The sequence below is a fragment of the Brienomyrus brachyistius genome, chromosome 6 (genome assembly GCF_023856365.1).
Source record: "Brienomyrus brachyistius isolate T26 chromosome 6, BBRACH_0.4, whole genome shotgun sequence".
Lineage (NCBI taxonomy): Eukaryota > Metazoa > Chordata > Actinopteri > Osteoglossiformes > Mormyridae > Brienomyrus > Brienomyrus brachyistius.
In genome coordinates, this window is record NC_064538.1 from 22,388,721 (window position 1) to 22,406,282 (window position 17,562).

At 42.1% G+C, this 17,562-nt stretch overlaps 1 protein-coding gene across 1 annotated transcript; it reads right to left on the bottom strand.

The window, feature by feature from the left end:
• Window positions 1-84: 84 nt before the first annotated feature.
• Window positions 85-13,072, bottom strand: tfcp2 (transcription factor CP2). Its single transcript, XM_049016867.1, has 17 exons — window positions 12,794-13,072; window positions 11,971-12,206; window positions 10,238-10,389; window positions 10,017-10,093; window positions 9,034-9,139; window positions 8,844-8,950; window positions 8,285-8,437; window positions 7,958-8,068; window positions 6,776-6,864; window positions 6,392-6,440; window positions 4,614-4,655; window positions 4,124-4,217; window positions 2,704-2,794; window positions 2,397-2,506; window positions 744-886; window positions 612-663; window positions 85-491 (listed from the first exon to the last, which is right to left on the bottom strand). The coding sequence occupies exons 2-17, from the start codon at window positions 12,090-12,092 to the stop codon at window positions 454-456; spliced, it is 1,536 nt and encodes a 511-aa protein (XP_048872824.1). The 5' UTR covers window positions 12,093-12,206; window positions 12,794-13,072; the 3' UTR covers window positions 85-453.
• Between the last annotated feature and the right edge of the window lie 4,490 nt (window positions 13,073-17,562).

Below are 17,562 nucleotides of genomic sequence, written 5' to 3' on the forward strand. Positions count from 1 at the left end.
GCAATTACAATGACTCCTAAGAGTAAGCAACAGAACTGACCAAGGACATCAGCTTTTGATTTGGCACACCAAATACTCAGAGGGTGCAGAATTTTTCTTTTTACTTTTTTTGGGGGTGGGGTGGTTCTGAAAAGAATAATAAAAAACGTAAAGTGGGGGGGGGGGTGCTAATACAAAATCACTCTCCTTTGAAAATGACTAGGTAAAACAAAAACATAAATAAAAGATAAACAATGGGGTACATCTTCAGTCCCATAATCCAACAGTGGCAACCTCTCGAGGATCCCAGTTTGGGATGACAACAGGATGCTCTTCCACACAGTGCAAAAGAAACATACAAGTGATTGCTAGGGAATTATGGGAACCAGGAAACAGTGCTGAAGAATTAAGCCCTATGCTCTGCCCCCCAAGTCCATTTGTAACGTTTTCCGTCTATTGCCCGCTGGTGTCTCCTCACTTCAGGATGATGTGATAGCCATCATTAGTCTCCGCTGTCAGGACAGGAAACAGCCAGTTTTATTGTACGTAGGAAATGTCAACGTTGCACTCTCCAAATTCTATGCAGCCATCTGTGTCGCCCTCACATTGGCATAGTGATGAGGATTCCTCACCTTTCATTGTGTCCAGGATGAAGCATGTCTCGTCCTGGAAGTTCTGAATCATCTGCAAGAAAAGGTGAACTATATTTTTACAAACTACCTCATTATGTACTAGAGGAGGTTAGGTAAAGGGGTACAGCTCACCTCGTCGCTCACAAGGACGTGGATACCAGTGGGACCCAGTTTGAAGATCTGGCTGATCTGCTGTGGGGAGATGCTGAAGAGCTGCGCGATCTTCTCAGTCAACTCCACTGCCGTCACGTCCTCCAGGTAAATGGCATGGTACACTAAGGACGTGCACAAAATGCAACATTTTTGCCCTTTCCTCATGAAGGTACAGGCTAAGCAGTAGCACAATACCTGAGAGTAACCATGTCGTAAAGATCCTGGGCTAGATTATGACTGTCCAGCAGAGGTCAGACTACGGCCAATCCGTAGCGCAAATTATTATTATTAGATGGTACTTAAAAATAAGAGTCTCACTCCTCACATAACATCTATCTGCAGTCAGTCCTCAGAATTATGGATTCTATTAATAAAACAGTTTTGAGCAAAAGTTTATGAACCCACTTGAATGATCTTGATTACTACATTAACTAAACTAAAATATAGTTGGATCTTCATTTACCATCTTGAAGCATAATAATAATAATAATAAATTCAATCAAACTAGTACAACGTGGTGGAAAAAGTAGCCAATTTTCATACTTTGGTAGAAGTATAGATACCACACCAAAATGATACTCAAGTAATAGTCTTCCAGTGAAATACTACTCAAATGTAGTACTAATAATACTCATACTACTAATTAAAAGTAAAAAGTACTACACATTCAAATTATTTGATCTTAGAAAAACCAGCCTATCCTTATAAATTCCCTCAAGTCTACAGCATTATAAGTTACAGTGCATCACGATAAGGGAAGAGGATAAGTGGATATTTTCTTTTTATTGACAAAATAGGATGCTTGTAGGAAACTTGGTCACAGCTGTAGGCCACTGCAGTCTTGCACTAGGCCTGAGCAATATGGTGATATGATTCATAACTGATATCAGACTAGTAACCCGGTGTTGGTATCAGACGGAAACTAACCAGCGATTATTCCCTTTGTAGGGGGAAGTAGGCTTAGGATAGATAAAGTTTTGTTAGATATGAATAATTCCCGAAATTAATAATCCTTAAGTAAAAGTTCTGTTATTTAAAAATACTTAAAAAGTACAATAAAAATACCGTTACAGTAATATGAGTAAATTTACTCTGTTACTTTCCAGCCGAGTATAACAAGGCTGCAAGCTTTTATATGGAACCGGTGTGGCCTGCTTATCTCCTTCTCTTGTCCAGTCAGGTCCAAAATCATGCAGAATCCCCTGTTCCTTCAACACAAACCCCAGCATTACTATTTTTTGGGATGGGGGTGGTAGAGAGATGGAACAGTTACACTATTGGTCCAGCAGTTCAGGTCTATGGAATGGGAACACTGGTGAAATACATTAATGAAGAAATACACGGGCCCATATGCACAGGGGTAGGATAGGTTTTGGAGTATCGACACCATGAATAAATTAGCAAATTCAAGTTAAACAAAATGATAGAAAATAGTGTAGTGACATCACACGGACTGGTATAACTATTTCGATTTGTTGTTTATTTTTAAATATTTCAAAATAATACTATTACAGGCAACTTATTTGAAATGACTTTAAAATGGACATCAACCTTAACTTGTACAACACAGGAAAATAGCTGCAGCTGATGCTTTTACTCCTGAAGGGGAGGAACCTTTTAGGAGTTACTGACCATAGAACGTGCTGCCAGCCGCCTCTCCGTTCTCCTGCTTCTGCTGCTGCTGCTCCCGGACCTGCTGCGACTCCTGGCAGACGTAGATGGTCAGCCGTGGACGCAGCACCCTGAAGGCACGAGACACTGCCGTGTTCCACAAGCGAGCTGGAGCCTTCCCAAACCAGCCGGCCGTTCAGGACGCATCCTTAAAGTCCCGCAAAGCACCATCCACACCACATCCAGCCTCATTTCCTGAGCAAATGACCGGACTGAGGCCAAGTTCTCAGTAGAATGTGAACGGGAACAGGAAGCTGTCCGCACTTACCGTCCTTTCAGGGCATTGAAGAGTCGAATGCCGTCCGCAGGGCCACAAATCTGAATGACATCTTCCCTTGTAAGCTTCAGGAGGTCCGCCCCTAAAACACAGACTACAGCTGAACACTAGCGGACTGCATTAAACTATTCCAAAATATGTATGTACACTAACCAACCACTTCATTAGGAACATCGTTATCATACTGCATAGGATCCCCTTTGTTCTCAGAACAGCCTGGATTCTTTGTGGCACAGATTCAACAAAGTGTTGACATGACTGCATTACGTAACGGCTGCAGATCTGTCACATCGCAAAAGTGGATTCAGATCTGGTGACTGGCAGGTCTGTCGCGATAACCAAAATGCAGCAATATCGCGATATTGACAAGCCAGCCACAGGGGATGGCAAGCAACCACCACCAGCCCTATATACACGTTTTTTCCTGTTTTTTGTTTCTCCTTGAGGCTAGGCCCTTCATGTTCTACAATTCAGTGACTGTGTAATGAATCTTAAAGAAATCCATAATGAAAACGAGTGTAATTATCCTGCCAAATGTACACATCAGGGGCTGCTCACATTAAGTCTCCACACAGCCTGTATCTATTACTCAGGAACCGTTGGTGATCCTGGAAGTTGATCATAAGTCGTAAAAAATCATAAAACCTTGTTAGTTCGAAATTACACAAAAAATATCAGAAAATTATTTAAATTTTTAAAATGTAAAAGTTTCTATCTTTTTTACGTTTTCTGATCATAATTGAAAAGAAAAAAAAAATTATATATATATATATATATATATATATATATATATATATATATATATACACACACACACACACACACACACACACACACACACACACACACACACACACACACACACACACACACACATACACATACATACAAAGATGCCAGTTGAAATGCGAACTTCCTGTTTGTTTACATGAATAGTAATGAACCCACTGCTCAGATCATGTTGGTGTCAATGCCTCTTTGAGGGATATCGCTCATTGGATCATTGGACTTTGGAATAAAGGGCCTTGGAACGCTCATATTTAAAAGGAACAATATACTTAACAATAAAGCTTATTTATATAGCACTAAAGGATAAATGAAGTAATCTGCAAAATGAAGAAATGGTGATAATACCACATATCGCACTGATTTTCCCCCATTCTGATGTGTGATGAGGCCATTAACTGAAGCTCTTGACTCACACCTGCGTAATTTTATGCACAGAGCGGCTGCCATATGACTGACCAGTCAGATACTGGCATGACAGAGCAGGCATAGATAAAGTGCTTTGTGAGTGTATATTTCTTGACAGCTTAATAGCTGCAGGTGAAACACAATGTTTCTACATCTGCAAGAATGAAAGGTTTAAGGTTTACAGTCGCCCGTAATCTTGATTACAAAAGGTTCTCACCAGAAAAATTTGTGAAGAGCCGGCAGAACGGTGAGAAGCGGTTTCTATGGAGCCACTGCTGTGCGTCCTGTGGCGTTGCTGTAGGTGACAGGTTCTGCGTTTTCCCAGAAGAGAGAAAAGTAACAGCAATTTTTATGACTTCAGAAAGTTTTCCTATCAAACTGGTTTTCCTATCAAACTGAGCTGAATTCAATTGCACAAAAAATACATCCAATTGAAATTTACCTACACAACCCAGATACTCTTCTGAAAATCTAAATACACCCACAGGTCTCTAGTACCTTACATGTAAACCGCCTTACATTTCAGACTGTACACTCAAAAATTCTTAGATTACATTTGTTCTTTTCACTGTAGCTGACTGGAAGAAGTACCTGAGTCAATGGGATCACAAACCAACCATATACCGGTTCTTAAAGGGCTAGATCGCTTTTAAAGCGAATAGAGAATGAGATTTAAGATAAAAATCAATAAATAAATTCATATGTACCTGAGAGCTCTCACTGTCTCTTCTAAGTAGATGGCACGACAACTGTAAGGCAGAACGTCTCTCAATTTTATAACTTTACATCATCAATCCCAGCCAACCCCTCCTTTGTCACAGTTTATCTTCTTGGCTTAAACACGACATACAGCAAGCAAAGGAAGTGGTAAACAGACCTGTCACCGCAGGTTCCTGCAACGGGTAATGAAATATGAAGATGACCCCCCTCCAGATTTTAGTTGAAAATGTTACCATTCATTTGCAAATGCGGTGGGGGGAAATGGTTTCCAACATGCGCAACTATTAAGCTACAGATGGCAGCTATATGAAACATAAGACTTTACCTCTTTGCAAAAATCTGTTTACGGATATGAATGTATTTGCAGCTAATCTATTCTTTCGTGATTTTAGGTATGGTTTAGGTCTGCCACAGCTCCACCTTTTTGATGAACTTGGCTTAAAGCAAGATTTAAGATTAATGCCCTCGGAGCCAGAAATATAAAATGCACAAATAAAAAGCCCAGGAACGACACCTAACTAGTTATGAACTTTAACAAACAGGGAACTTAGTTCGTTTCTAGCTGAAAGCAAAAAGGAGAAAAACCCTGAGAAACACGAGTCTTCACATTTTGATTTTCTTTCACTGTAAAGAGCGGTGAGTGAATGCAGACACCAAGCCGTCTGTTGGTCTACCTCAGCTTCTAAATCAAAAGTGCTTTGTGTTCCACGGCAAGCTGCCCAACACCAACATGCTACCTTGTTTGCATTGGTGAGCTGTGTGGCTTTTACACTTTCGCAATCAACACCCAAGCAAAAAAAAAAACAAGCTTCAGTTAGAGAAGCTTCCTGCCCACGTGTTAAGCAGCAGGCTTAACACGAACGGCAGAGCGACGCCTCCGGGCTCTGCGCGGCTTCTCCTTCCCATACACAATCATCTCGTTAGTCGTAAACATTTCACCACAGTGCTTGTGATGACCTTTTTCACCACAAATCCGTTAACCTCATGAGCAGAGACAGTTTAAGTATTACAAATGACCTTAACACTGAGACTCATGCAAGAGGGGAGAAAAGGTACGTTTTCAACCCCGGATATGTTAAGAATATCAGTTAAGAATATCAAACATCAATCATAAGCCATAACTTACCAGGTACCTTAACATTATACCCCCAGTCCTGGTTTTGGCAATTTTTGCAGGTTTACAACCAATGTGAACGGGGTAAATTTAGATAAAAACTAACTGACGTATCTTTCCATATTGATATGTTACGTTGTTGGCTGGGTGGAATTGGCCACACGCCATTTCGGGAATGCAAAGTCAGGTTCACTTGTACAGGTTTGCACTGCCTGCTTTTCATTCTCAAAAATATGTAAATATTGGTGAGTATGGATTTGCCTTCCCCTTTAACCCTAACCCCACCTCCATGCCAGTCCCGAGACCCATACTCTCCCATTCAAGTAATATTATGTCCCCGATACATCCTAAATTTGATCATGTTTGTTTAGTGTTGGTCCCAACCTCATTCTGCCTTTATTTCTCCCTGAAAAAAAGAAATGTTGCCCACAACCTGCCCACTTTGCAGTACCTTTGTCATCTGATTCTATTCACTGTTCAGATTAGAGTCATTTCCAAGACAATCTGAAGAAACTACACATAGAGTAGCCTGCTAGAAGCAGAACCAGGACCAGGATTGGGTACCTCTGCTTCTGTTATCAGTCATTAGTTACTATGATATTAAAGCCATACAGGCTGCGAGATGGACACACGCAGGACATAATTACTCACATCCGCCACCTGCACCACAGGCTCCGGCTGGTGTTTCGGAGAACCGTTACTTTCAGGGAGGAAAATCAGGAAGACCAGTCAGCATCGTTCCTTCTTAACTGGCCTTGGAAGCATTTTCACAATACAGACACTCCCTGGGTTACGATGGCATGTGGCTCTGTGTTAATGATGTTGCTCAATTGTAGGTCAATGTAAGTGTTCCAAGTATGTTTAAGGTAGCTAGGCTAGGCTATTATGTTTGTTATGATAGGAGTACTGTATTAAAATGCATTTTTGTCTTAGGATTACCGGTATGTAACCTAGGGAGAGGTTGTACATGGATGTCAATATAAAAGTCACAACTAAACAGCTGACTTACGAGACTTTACTGTCCCAGTCACTTACCTTTCTGCTACTGGGAAACTGTTGTGGCTGCTGTTGAAGCCAGGAGATGGGGAGTTGTTGACGTAGGTGACTTCTGGCCAAGGAGAGCACTGCAAGACACCTCAGTCACCCACGGTCGTGTCATTTGAGAGCTCTAGGCTCTTTTCAACTGATCAGTTCCTCCCTAATTAGATAGTAAATTTTGCCCCTGCCCATGTCGTCGTGGTGTTTCCTCCGGGTTCTCCGGTTTCCCCCCACAGTCCAAAAACATGTTGAGACTAATTGGAGTTGCTAAATTGCCCGTAGGTGTGCATGTGTGTGTGAATGGTGTGTGAGTGTGCCCTGCGATGGGCTGGCCCCCCATCCTGGGTTGTTCCCTGCCTCGTGCCCATTGCTTCTGGGATAGGCTCTGGACCCCCCGCAACCCAGTAGGATAAGCGGTTTGGAAAATGGATGGATGGATGGATGGATGGATGGATGGATGGATTTTGCCCCTGTAAATGATCTTTGGCTAGTCAGCTCAGCAGTTGGCTGATTTCAACCACATAGACACAAGGGCTATCTTACAGACTATAATATTTTTGTGACATTCTTGAACATTAATATAATGACCATAATTGCAGAGGACATTTTAATTGAGGGACTCCATCAAATAAGCACAATTTCTACGCAAAATAAACTTCTTAACTTCAGGCAAATATATTTTTCAAAGGCCTTGATCTTACGTATGTAATTTATAAAAGGTTTTGTAGAGTGGCATTATTTTACATAGCTTATTCATCTTCCTGTACTACATCAGGGAACATCAGTATATTCTGTTCTTCTACCAATACTGGCCCAAACAGTTTAGTGACTTTCCCAGAACTTCTAAATAAAACATAAAGCCATCTGTACTATAAATTAAAACACCAAATGCGCATATGTTGTTGAAATACTAAAACTCAGAGATCTCCCCATATAGACCTTTTTTGTTACTGGATAAGCAAGATTTCAAAAGCACATGTTGGGTGGGATTATCATGCAGTGTTTAGCCCACTTCCCATTGGTTACTTGCTCAATGCCCATTGCGTTAAACCAATCAGCGATAAAGGCAATGGTAACCCCACCCACTTCGAGTTTCATAGTGTCATGTCTCCCATCACTACGCCTATCGAGTTCCGTGTTCCCCCTCTATATTCCTTACTCCATGCTCCAAATTCAGACCTCAGTCAGGATGGTGGTCTCATAAGACGGCTGGTATTTCTCCTTCTCCTGCGGGGCTCGCTTCTCCATCTTCTCACGATCGGTCTTCTGTTTTCGATCTGCACCCTTGGGCTAGAAAGCAAAGCGGAGAGACCCATCCCAACTTCAGTCAGCACCAAACATGTCCCGTGCCCAAGGCAGCCAGAAGCATCACAGCAGCCACTTTCACAGCCATGAGATGAAGGGAGCAGCAGCACATTTGGCCCCATTTGGCTCCATCTGCTTTCCCTACCGGACTCTGAGGGACCGTCGTGCCACCAAGGGGCCACCAAGGGGCCGCCCCCTCACCTTGAAGACTTTGACCTGGCAGCTGGCAGAGTGGAGGTGCTCCGTGTACTCCCCGCTCTCGTTCTCCTTGAAGGTGTCGATCTGGATGCGAAACGGCACCCCCTTCTCGCCGCCATGCTTGCGCATGGTGAACTCCGTGCTGATGCAGTGCACCTAGCGAGGACACAAAAAGCCGTCACTGCACAGCTCGGTGACACAGCTGGTGGCAGGAGCCAGCATGCAGGCTTGGGCAGATACATCGCAAAACACACACGTTCAATGTCACATGGGATGACAGCGTCAAGATTCTGGAAATACACCAAGCCAATGTGTCTTTATCATCACTTTCAGCACACATATTATCTGGTAAGAAATCAAATATCAGTAAGCTGTCCCAGAGATTCTTAAAATTAGTTGCTATCATTAGCAATTTTAAAAGATTTATTTATAGAATGACAGCTAAATAGAACAGGACAATACGTTTCCTGGGATAGGCTATAGACGTACAGTAATCTATACTAGATAAGTGGTTATGAATGAATGGAAATTATCAAAATAGGGTCTCCTACTGAAACAGTACCTGAATAAAGACTGAGGTCCTTTTTGAGGGATCCCACAGGAACTCCACAGTGTTGAGCTGCGTCGGGTTAGCTCTGGGGTCAATCACACCAACGGACATGGGGATATCTGCACGGGACAATTCACAAATTCCTCACGGTGTTCAGTACGGACCCCCACAGCCTGGGCCGGTACAGTTCCCCAAGCCTCACCCAGATCCAGGATACGATCGCCAGGGCGATTCCAGCGCCATCCTTCCAGCTGCTGGTGTTCTGTGTACTGCAGACGTCGGTCATGAAACACCACCCGTATAATACTCTGGGAGGGGGGATAAAAGACACGAAATAAGACAGAACACCACTCAGGTGGCACCGCGATTTTGGAGGGAAAACAGCTGAGAAATACTGCAGGCACATCCTTCTTATGGTGGAGGAAAATCATGCAAGAATTAAATTACGGTAGATGGGATTTATAGAGACGGATTTAATGTCGTTTTAAACGGCCATTTCATTTATTTCACTTTCAGAGCTGAGCATTAATATTTTGCCAAAATGGCTGATTCACTGACATTACATCTTTACCCTAGACCCAGCCCAAAGCACCAGCACCTGGTAAATTGCCCAAAATGTTAAAAAAAGTTCCAGATTTACTGTAAAACAAAACACAATGGAAAATATGATGGAAAATAGTAATGCTTTACATTAACTGCATCTTCATAATGCATTTGAACAACATTGAATTGAACCTTCATAAAGCATTCATAAGCAGCACATTAACATTCTGCCATACCTTAGCTTTAATATACAATAATAACAAACATTATACAATAACAAACATTACAATCATATTAGCATATAATGTTTGCTATTAGTATATATTAAAGCTGTTAAAATATGTTAGGATGTTAAGGTATACATATATGCTGCTTATGAATGTTCTATGAATGCATTATGAAGGTGCAATGAATGTTCTATGAATGCATAATAGATGCATTAATGTAAAGTATAACCAAGAATATTATGAGCCAGCAGTGAACCTGAATGTTTAAAACAAATCAAATGTATAGGTACTGCTTTGGCAGGAAGCTATGGGAAAAGCACATAAAACACAAGCTATCTGACAAGAGTTGCAAAAAAATACCAGATATGTCCAGCAAACACCATACGGGATCAGTAAATGCCAAAAACACACCCACCTTCACCATCTTCCCGGTAATTTCAGGTAGTTCTCCCATTTTCCTGTTGTCGAGCATTCGGATTTCATAAGACTGTCCTGGAACAGACATATGGAATGTCAGTCAACACCAGGCGCAAACAGCACAGGGCACGCGGAGTCACAATTAGACAAGCGTGGACACTAGTGCAGAGCTGAGGGGTTGGCCAGGGTCTCTGAGCTAGCCTGACCGAGGGGACTGACCTTGGTTGAGGTAGGTGAGAGTCTCATCATGAAGCTTAACCGCGGGGGAGGTGGCAGCACACAGCACATACTGGAAAGGAAGAATCTTGTTTTCGCTGTCAGGGGGCAGATTGGACTCCTCTTGCTTGAAGATGGGGAGGGCCAGCACATCACTACCAAGGGGGGAGGAGAGGAGGCACAGAATAAGGCCCAAAGCTCCCAGAAATACCTTGGTAATGTTACTGCCTCATTCATTATTATTAATTATTATTATTATTATTATTATTAGCAGGCTGCCATCTCTGCTGAGCTGTGACACACGCGGTCATGCTAGCAGCACATGGGTGGTGGAGCTCACAGTCTCATCTCACACCATCTATGCACCGCTTCTGCTCCTGAGGGTCGGAGCGACAGGATCCCGAGCACATCAGACCAGACCTCGCTTTCCACTTTCTAGCACATTCTAAGAAATCCTGGAGATGTCCCCAAGCCAGATAGGCCACATAATCCCTTCAGCCTGACTGGGACACAGATCAAATCCGCCATAACCCTTCCCAGAACACATGAACCTGGATTATTTCAAATACTTTTAAAATATCTGTCTCTTTACATTTTTTGTGACGTTTTGTGACGCCTGAGTACCACTTAATAAACTCGAAATAAACAGCCAGCTAATAGGCTCAGTGCTATTACTGCACCATTACAGTATAATAAATCAGGAGGACATTTGGAAACTGGATATGCGAGAGTGGGAAGAAAGGTGGTTTATGGAGGCCGGGCACCTTCCAATCCCTTGGTTTCCTAGGAAACGAGCAGGGTGACTTGCACTCCGCTAACACGGATCATGCTTAGGTGCCCCCGGCTCCCTCTCAACCCAAGAATGTGTTTCACAGTCAACAACAAAGCCAGTACTCTGAAACCGCGCTCGGACACCCCGTGCGATGAAAGGGGACAAAGCCTACCTACAGTACATGCTGTCCCATCATACTTTTATTTTCTGGGGAATAAATCCATTTCCACATTATTATTCACGCTTACTTGGTATTAAATGCTGCAGAACCCGCCTACTAATTATGTTATTATAAAAAATATATATGAAAACGTGCCCTGTCATCACTCCAGGAGAAATGTCCTCAAAGATGGAAAGCTAAAACACCATAAAGAAGGATAATATACACCATACAGACTTTAAGGAAAAAACAATGTCTTCATTTTTAGCCAGTCACAATGATGGGGAGGTCAATCACAATGGCAATGCAGTTAACAAGTAGCTTGCTCCTCTTCTATCAATATCTCCATAACAGGACCAAAGGGCACCAGCACATAAAAGCATGAATAAGAAAAGAATTACGTGTACTAACACTATCACTAACACCATGTTAATGGTCTAATTTCCCTATAATGTAATTTATTTCTGTATCCAGAGCGCTCAAAAATACCAAGAGCCATTTTTTTTTTCATGCACCATTTTACAGATGATTTCCTGTATGTTCCCTGTATGTCCCCTGACTCATGTGACTTGCATGGTTATGACATTTAAACTCTGGGTGACAGATAAACTAAACAGAGAGAGAGAGAGAGTCTGCAGCATCCATGTCCAATCTGAACTATCCAGTAGCTATAAAGGCAGCCTGAAATCTCCCTCCGATGGGGGTAAATCCACAATGCAAACTACCATTCAGACGCGTTAAAGTCTCAAGGACCCCGAACGTGTCACGAAGCGTTTCCAGGCGCCACATCCCCTGAAAGCCTACCTCATGCTGTAGGCTCCGGCTCCAAGCTCCTGTCCGATCCCAGACAGACTCGCATCAAAGTCCTGGACCAGACCTGACTCGATCACTTCATCGGCAAGCGGTAACTTCAGAGCCCACGCCATGACAACTGGGACACGCAGGGCCTCCTAGCGCAGCCGTAAGCACGAGCGGAGCCGAGCCGAGCCGAGCCGGCACCACGCTGCCTTTAAGTAATACCTCTGTGACCCTCACTTTACCTGGATAAAAGAAACAAAGAACACTTTAAAACATTCAGAAGAAGCGATCAAGGGGTGTGACTTCATTAACGATATTCCACTGGACAGTTAGGGAAAAAATCACACCCGTAAATACAAATGAATTAACTAACAATGAGCGGAACGGTGACAGCCGAAACATGGGCAACTTTTCCCCAGATTTACACCGAAATTATTTACCGTATTCACGCTAAGAGTTGTACAGTTTATTACTCAGTATTGCCTCTCCACCCACGAAGTCTGATGAGTATAACCTTACTGGACTAGAAAAGTAATTGCAGTGTGTAATTATCTAACAGATGCTTTACGTTTTCATTTCAGCAATTACTACAGCGAAATACTAGTTTGTTACACAAAACATTAGATTAATACTACCAGAAATGTTATCAATACTGTTGCATTAATGAATATATCACTGCCATCGTTTCATTAATCAAGACGCATATGAAAACAGATTTTGACTGTACAGTAGTGAACATATTTCTTTGCATATATATTTTTCTTAAATAATGCTTTATTCAGATTTCCAGCGACATACAATGCAGTAACACACTAAATGAAACAGCTACCTTTTTCCTGCACATCTCTTAGCCTCCTGTCTTCTTGAGAACTTAAACAACAACTAGGCAGAGGCTCGCTCGGAAATCGGAATTACACACGTCGGATTGCTACTGGTACAGCAAAGAAATAAAGATATTTATCTTAAACCCAGAGCGTCCGATCGTCCTTGGGACAAATCCTGCGTGTTCTCCAAGAAAATCGGGGAACAAAATACACGTTGCGTGTTGACAAAATTGCCACTAGCTGCCGTAATATCCGCAGTTGCCTTCTTCTTCATTGGTAAATGCAGCTGTGCCTGAACGGTTCACCATCACCACCTGGTGTATGGAGTGAAAATTTGAGAACAAAATGAAATGAAATGAAATTAAATTAAATTAGTTAAAATAAAATTCGGAGGAAAGGAGAAAAAAGGCAAATATGTAAATATCTGAAAATATGTAACATTATTATGGCATACAGAAGAGAAGTTAGAAGAAGAAGCTGAACGTATAGCTACCTGTAATGCAAAGGCTTAATGTGAATGTAGGGATTCTGAAATGTGTTTTAACAGAGCATATTGATGTGGCTGACAATGTTTAAGCTGTTCTAATGCTGAGAGGCAATTCATGCAATGTCAACGGACATTTCAGAGAGTATATACAGTGGATATAAAAAGTATACACACCTCTGTTAAAATGGCAGGTTTTTGTGATGTAAAAAAAATATAAATAATTTCAAAACTTTTCCCACCTTTAATGTGTCCTATAACTTGCACAATTCAATTGAAAAACAAGCAAATCTGTTAGGAGGAAAAATATATACATTTAAAAAAATACAATAAGCTGGTGGCATAAGTGTGCACACCCGTGAACTAATATTTTGTTGAAGCACTTTCTGATTTAATTACAGAATTCAGTGTTTTTGGGTTACAGTGATTCTGATTATCCCCAAAGAAAGTTATGCTGTCCTACAAGGATTTTTCCTGATATTCACTCAGTTGCATACTATAGCAAAAGCCATGGTTTGTGGAGAGCTTACAAAGCATCAAAGAGATTTCATTGTTGAAATATGTCAGTCAGGAGAAGGGTACCAAAAAATTTCTACGGCAGTAGACATTGTGCAAATTGTGTCATCGATAAGTGGAGAAAATATGGGGTAACAGTAATGTTACTAAGAACGGGACATCCCTCCAAAGTTGATGAAAAGACAAGACGAAAATGAAGTACTTAAAACATATTCGTTTATGTATTAGTTTAGGAGTGTGCACACTTATTCAAGCAGCTTATTGTCCATTTTTTATTTTTTATATTTTCCCACTGTCAAATTTGATGCTGTATTGATTTGTACAGGTTAAAGGTCACATTAAAGGTTGGAAAAGTTCTGGCATCCAAACATAAAAAACTAATAAAGGGAGAAGGGCCTTGGTAAGACATGTGACCAAGAACCCAGTAGTTACCTTGGCTGGGCTCCAGAGAACCGCTGTGGAGATAAGAGAAATTTCCTGAAGGACAACCATCTCAGGTTCTGCAGAAGGACACAAAATTTGGCTCAGGAAAAGCCTCGGGTTTTTATAACCTGTGCAAAACCATCCCTCCGAAAGTGAAGCATGATGGTGGCAGCATCATACTGTGGGGGTGTTTTTTAGTGGCAGGGACTGAGAGACAAGTTAGGGTTGTGGAAAAGCAGAACAGAGCAAAGTACAGAGATGTTTTTAATGAAAACCTGCTTCAGTGCTCTGGACCTCAGATTTGGCCAATGGTTCGCCTTCCAACAAAACGATGAGCCTAAAAAAAAAGCAAATACAATGCAGGAGTAGTTTAGGGACAACTCTTGGAATGTCCTTGGGTGGTGTATAGATAGTTTACGAAAGAGGCTTCAGGGACAGAGCAAGAAAACCTCCAGGACATTTGGCAGGATAAACCGGACACAAAAGTAGTCACAAAAACCTGAGTGGGGGCTGAAGTAACAGCCAAGTAGACGTCAGGGTAACGACTTCTGATGGACGATATATCATCCCAGAAATAATTGCGATAAACGATATTAATGTCATTATAAGATCATTTTATGATACTGATATCATGATAATATAATAGCATAATAATGCAAGTACACCCTTTCAGAAAGCAATGAACTTTTAATTCTTTAATTGGTATGAATACATTGGAACTGAAATGTGCAAAGAAATGTAAATATCCTAAGTAAATAATACATAAATAAAACTACACAAACAAAAAATACACAAAATGGACTCTTGGGCTTTGTGAACAAAAATTGCATTATATATTCAATATTTTGGCACAGGGGTATCGAGATTCATTTGTTCTTTTATAAGCAATATAGAAGTAGTAGAATTTTAGTGCCTTCTCCGCCCATATGCATTAAAGCATGAAGTGAGACAATATAATGTCCACCAGGTGCTGAAGTGTCGTGCCCCAATCGCCCAGCCCTTGTGTTAGCCAGTACCCCCCCCCCCCCCCAGGTACTGAAGTGTCATGCCCCGATCGCCCAGCCCTTGTGTTAGCCAGTACCCCCCCCCCCCCCCCCCCCGATTGACCATGTCCTGTATTTAGTCAGCGTTCAAGTCCGTTTCCCCTGGTCTGCCATTAATGTTTGGTTGTCGCTGCCCTGTGCTTCCCTGTCTACCTGGATTAAACCCTGTTTTACCTGCCTCCACGGCTTCGTTGCCCATTAAGACAGATCGACAATGAGGATAATTGGGGGGGGGGGTATATAATACCTGTACACATATCTCTAAATATACATACACCAAAATAAAAAGAAACTATCTAAACTTTTAGGAGGGTGAACACATCAAGGAGGCCGTGGCAATACTATATACTACATACAATAAACTATATACTATGGACTATGAGAAACAGTGCAAAAATGCTGGCAGTATAGTTAGTGTAGATATGTGTACTGCTGTGCAATTACATTGTGTAATTACATTGTGCAATTACATTGTGCAAACATGAGCTGTTTTGTTTAAGTATGCAATGAGAATAAAACATGTGTTTGGTATAAGGCCAGTTAAGTAGGGCAGAGCAGGATGTTAAGGAGACACTCCAGTGTGGGAGGGGGCAGCATGGTGTTCAGGAGCCAGACTGTTTGCGGAAGAAGCTATTGCACAGTCTAGCAGACCTGCTCCTGATGCTGCAGAATCTTCTTTCAGATGGAAAGGCGGTGAAGAGTCTGTGGGCGGGATGGTGGTGGCCATACGGATGCAGCGGGAGGCGTAAATGTCCTGCAGGCTGGGTAGAGAGCTACCGATGATGCACTCAGCTGTCTGCACAATCCTCCGAAAGCCCATGCGGTCTGAGGCGTGGCAGTTTCCATGCCAGTCTGTAATACAACTGGTCAGTATGCTCTCGCTGGTGTATCTGTAGAAGGTGATGAGGACGGGTTTGGGGAGGTGCACTTTCTCTAGTCGATGCAGAAAGTGCAGGCACTGCAGAGATCTTTTTGTCAGGGAACTGGTGTTGATGGTCCAGGAGAGGTCCTCTGTGATGAGAACACCAAGGGACTTGGTGCTCTTCACTCTCTCCACTGTGGCGCTTTCGATGCAGAGCGGGGAGTGGTCAGCCTCGGTTCTTCTGAAGTCAACAATCAACTCTTTTGTCTTACCAACATTGAGACAACTTATTGTCCTTCACCAGGCTGCTAGCTGTCACACTTCCTCTCTGTACATGTCATCGTTGTCCCTGAGGAGACCCACTACTGTGATTTCAACTGCAAATTTGATAATATGGTTCATGCTGGAACTGGAGATGGAGTCGTGAGTCAGCAGCGTGAAAAGCAACAGGCTCAGCAAGCAGCCATGGGGGGCACCTGTGCTCAGCATGAGGGTGTTGGAGCTGCTTTTGCCAATCTGGACTGTCTGGGGTCTTTCAGTGAGGATGTCTAGAATTCATTTGTAGGTTCAGTCCGAGCAGGACCCGCATACCGATCAGCTGCTGAGGGATGATAATGTTGAATGTGGAACTGAAGTCGATGAACAGCATTCTCCTGTGGGCGTTACAGTGTTCTAGGTGGGACAGGCCAGGTGAGATGTAAGACTGCACGTTTGAATATGCTGCCAACCCAAATTTGTGGAGTTTCTGCTCAATAATGCGAACGATCCTGGATCGTTCATTGACCAGAAGAGAAAATGTCAGAAATCGGACTAAAGATTATATTTTAATATCGATTCTAGCCTCAAAGATCAGAATAACAACAAAAATGGCTAGCTAATTTGAAGAATTCTCGTTGCCAGATTATAAACACTCCCAGAAGGGTACGATGCGTATTAAATGCAGGAATATTTGACATTTGTTTGCATCTTAGTTGATTTTGGAACCAAAATTTGTAAGTTGTGGTTTAGTTGAAGTTTTTATTTTACTTGATATTTACATGATATTGAAGAGCAGCTCTGCCTGATGCGTATGAACATTCAGGACCACGGACAATCAACTACGCCATCTTCACCTAGAGTATGAATCGGCCTTGAACTACGCCTGCCTCACAAAGAGCGGACGAGAGGGCAGAAGCAGCCCAACTCGCTAAAATGTTGGGGGCATACACTTTTATGTAAGCGCAATTTGCCAATGTCAAGGTCAGAAAAAAATTTAGGTTATTTGCATATATCGTGCGATAAGTCGTTAATGTTATTATCGTGACATCTTCAACCAAGCACAAAGTGAAAAACGCCCAGATTAGTTTCAAGTTTAATTTTTATTAACAGATAGAACTCCAACTAATAACAAAAAAGAAAACATATTTAATAATCACTTCTGTTATAATTTCTCATTATTCATACCAG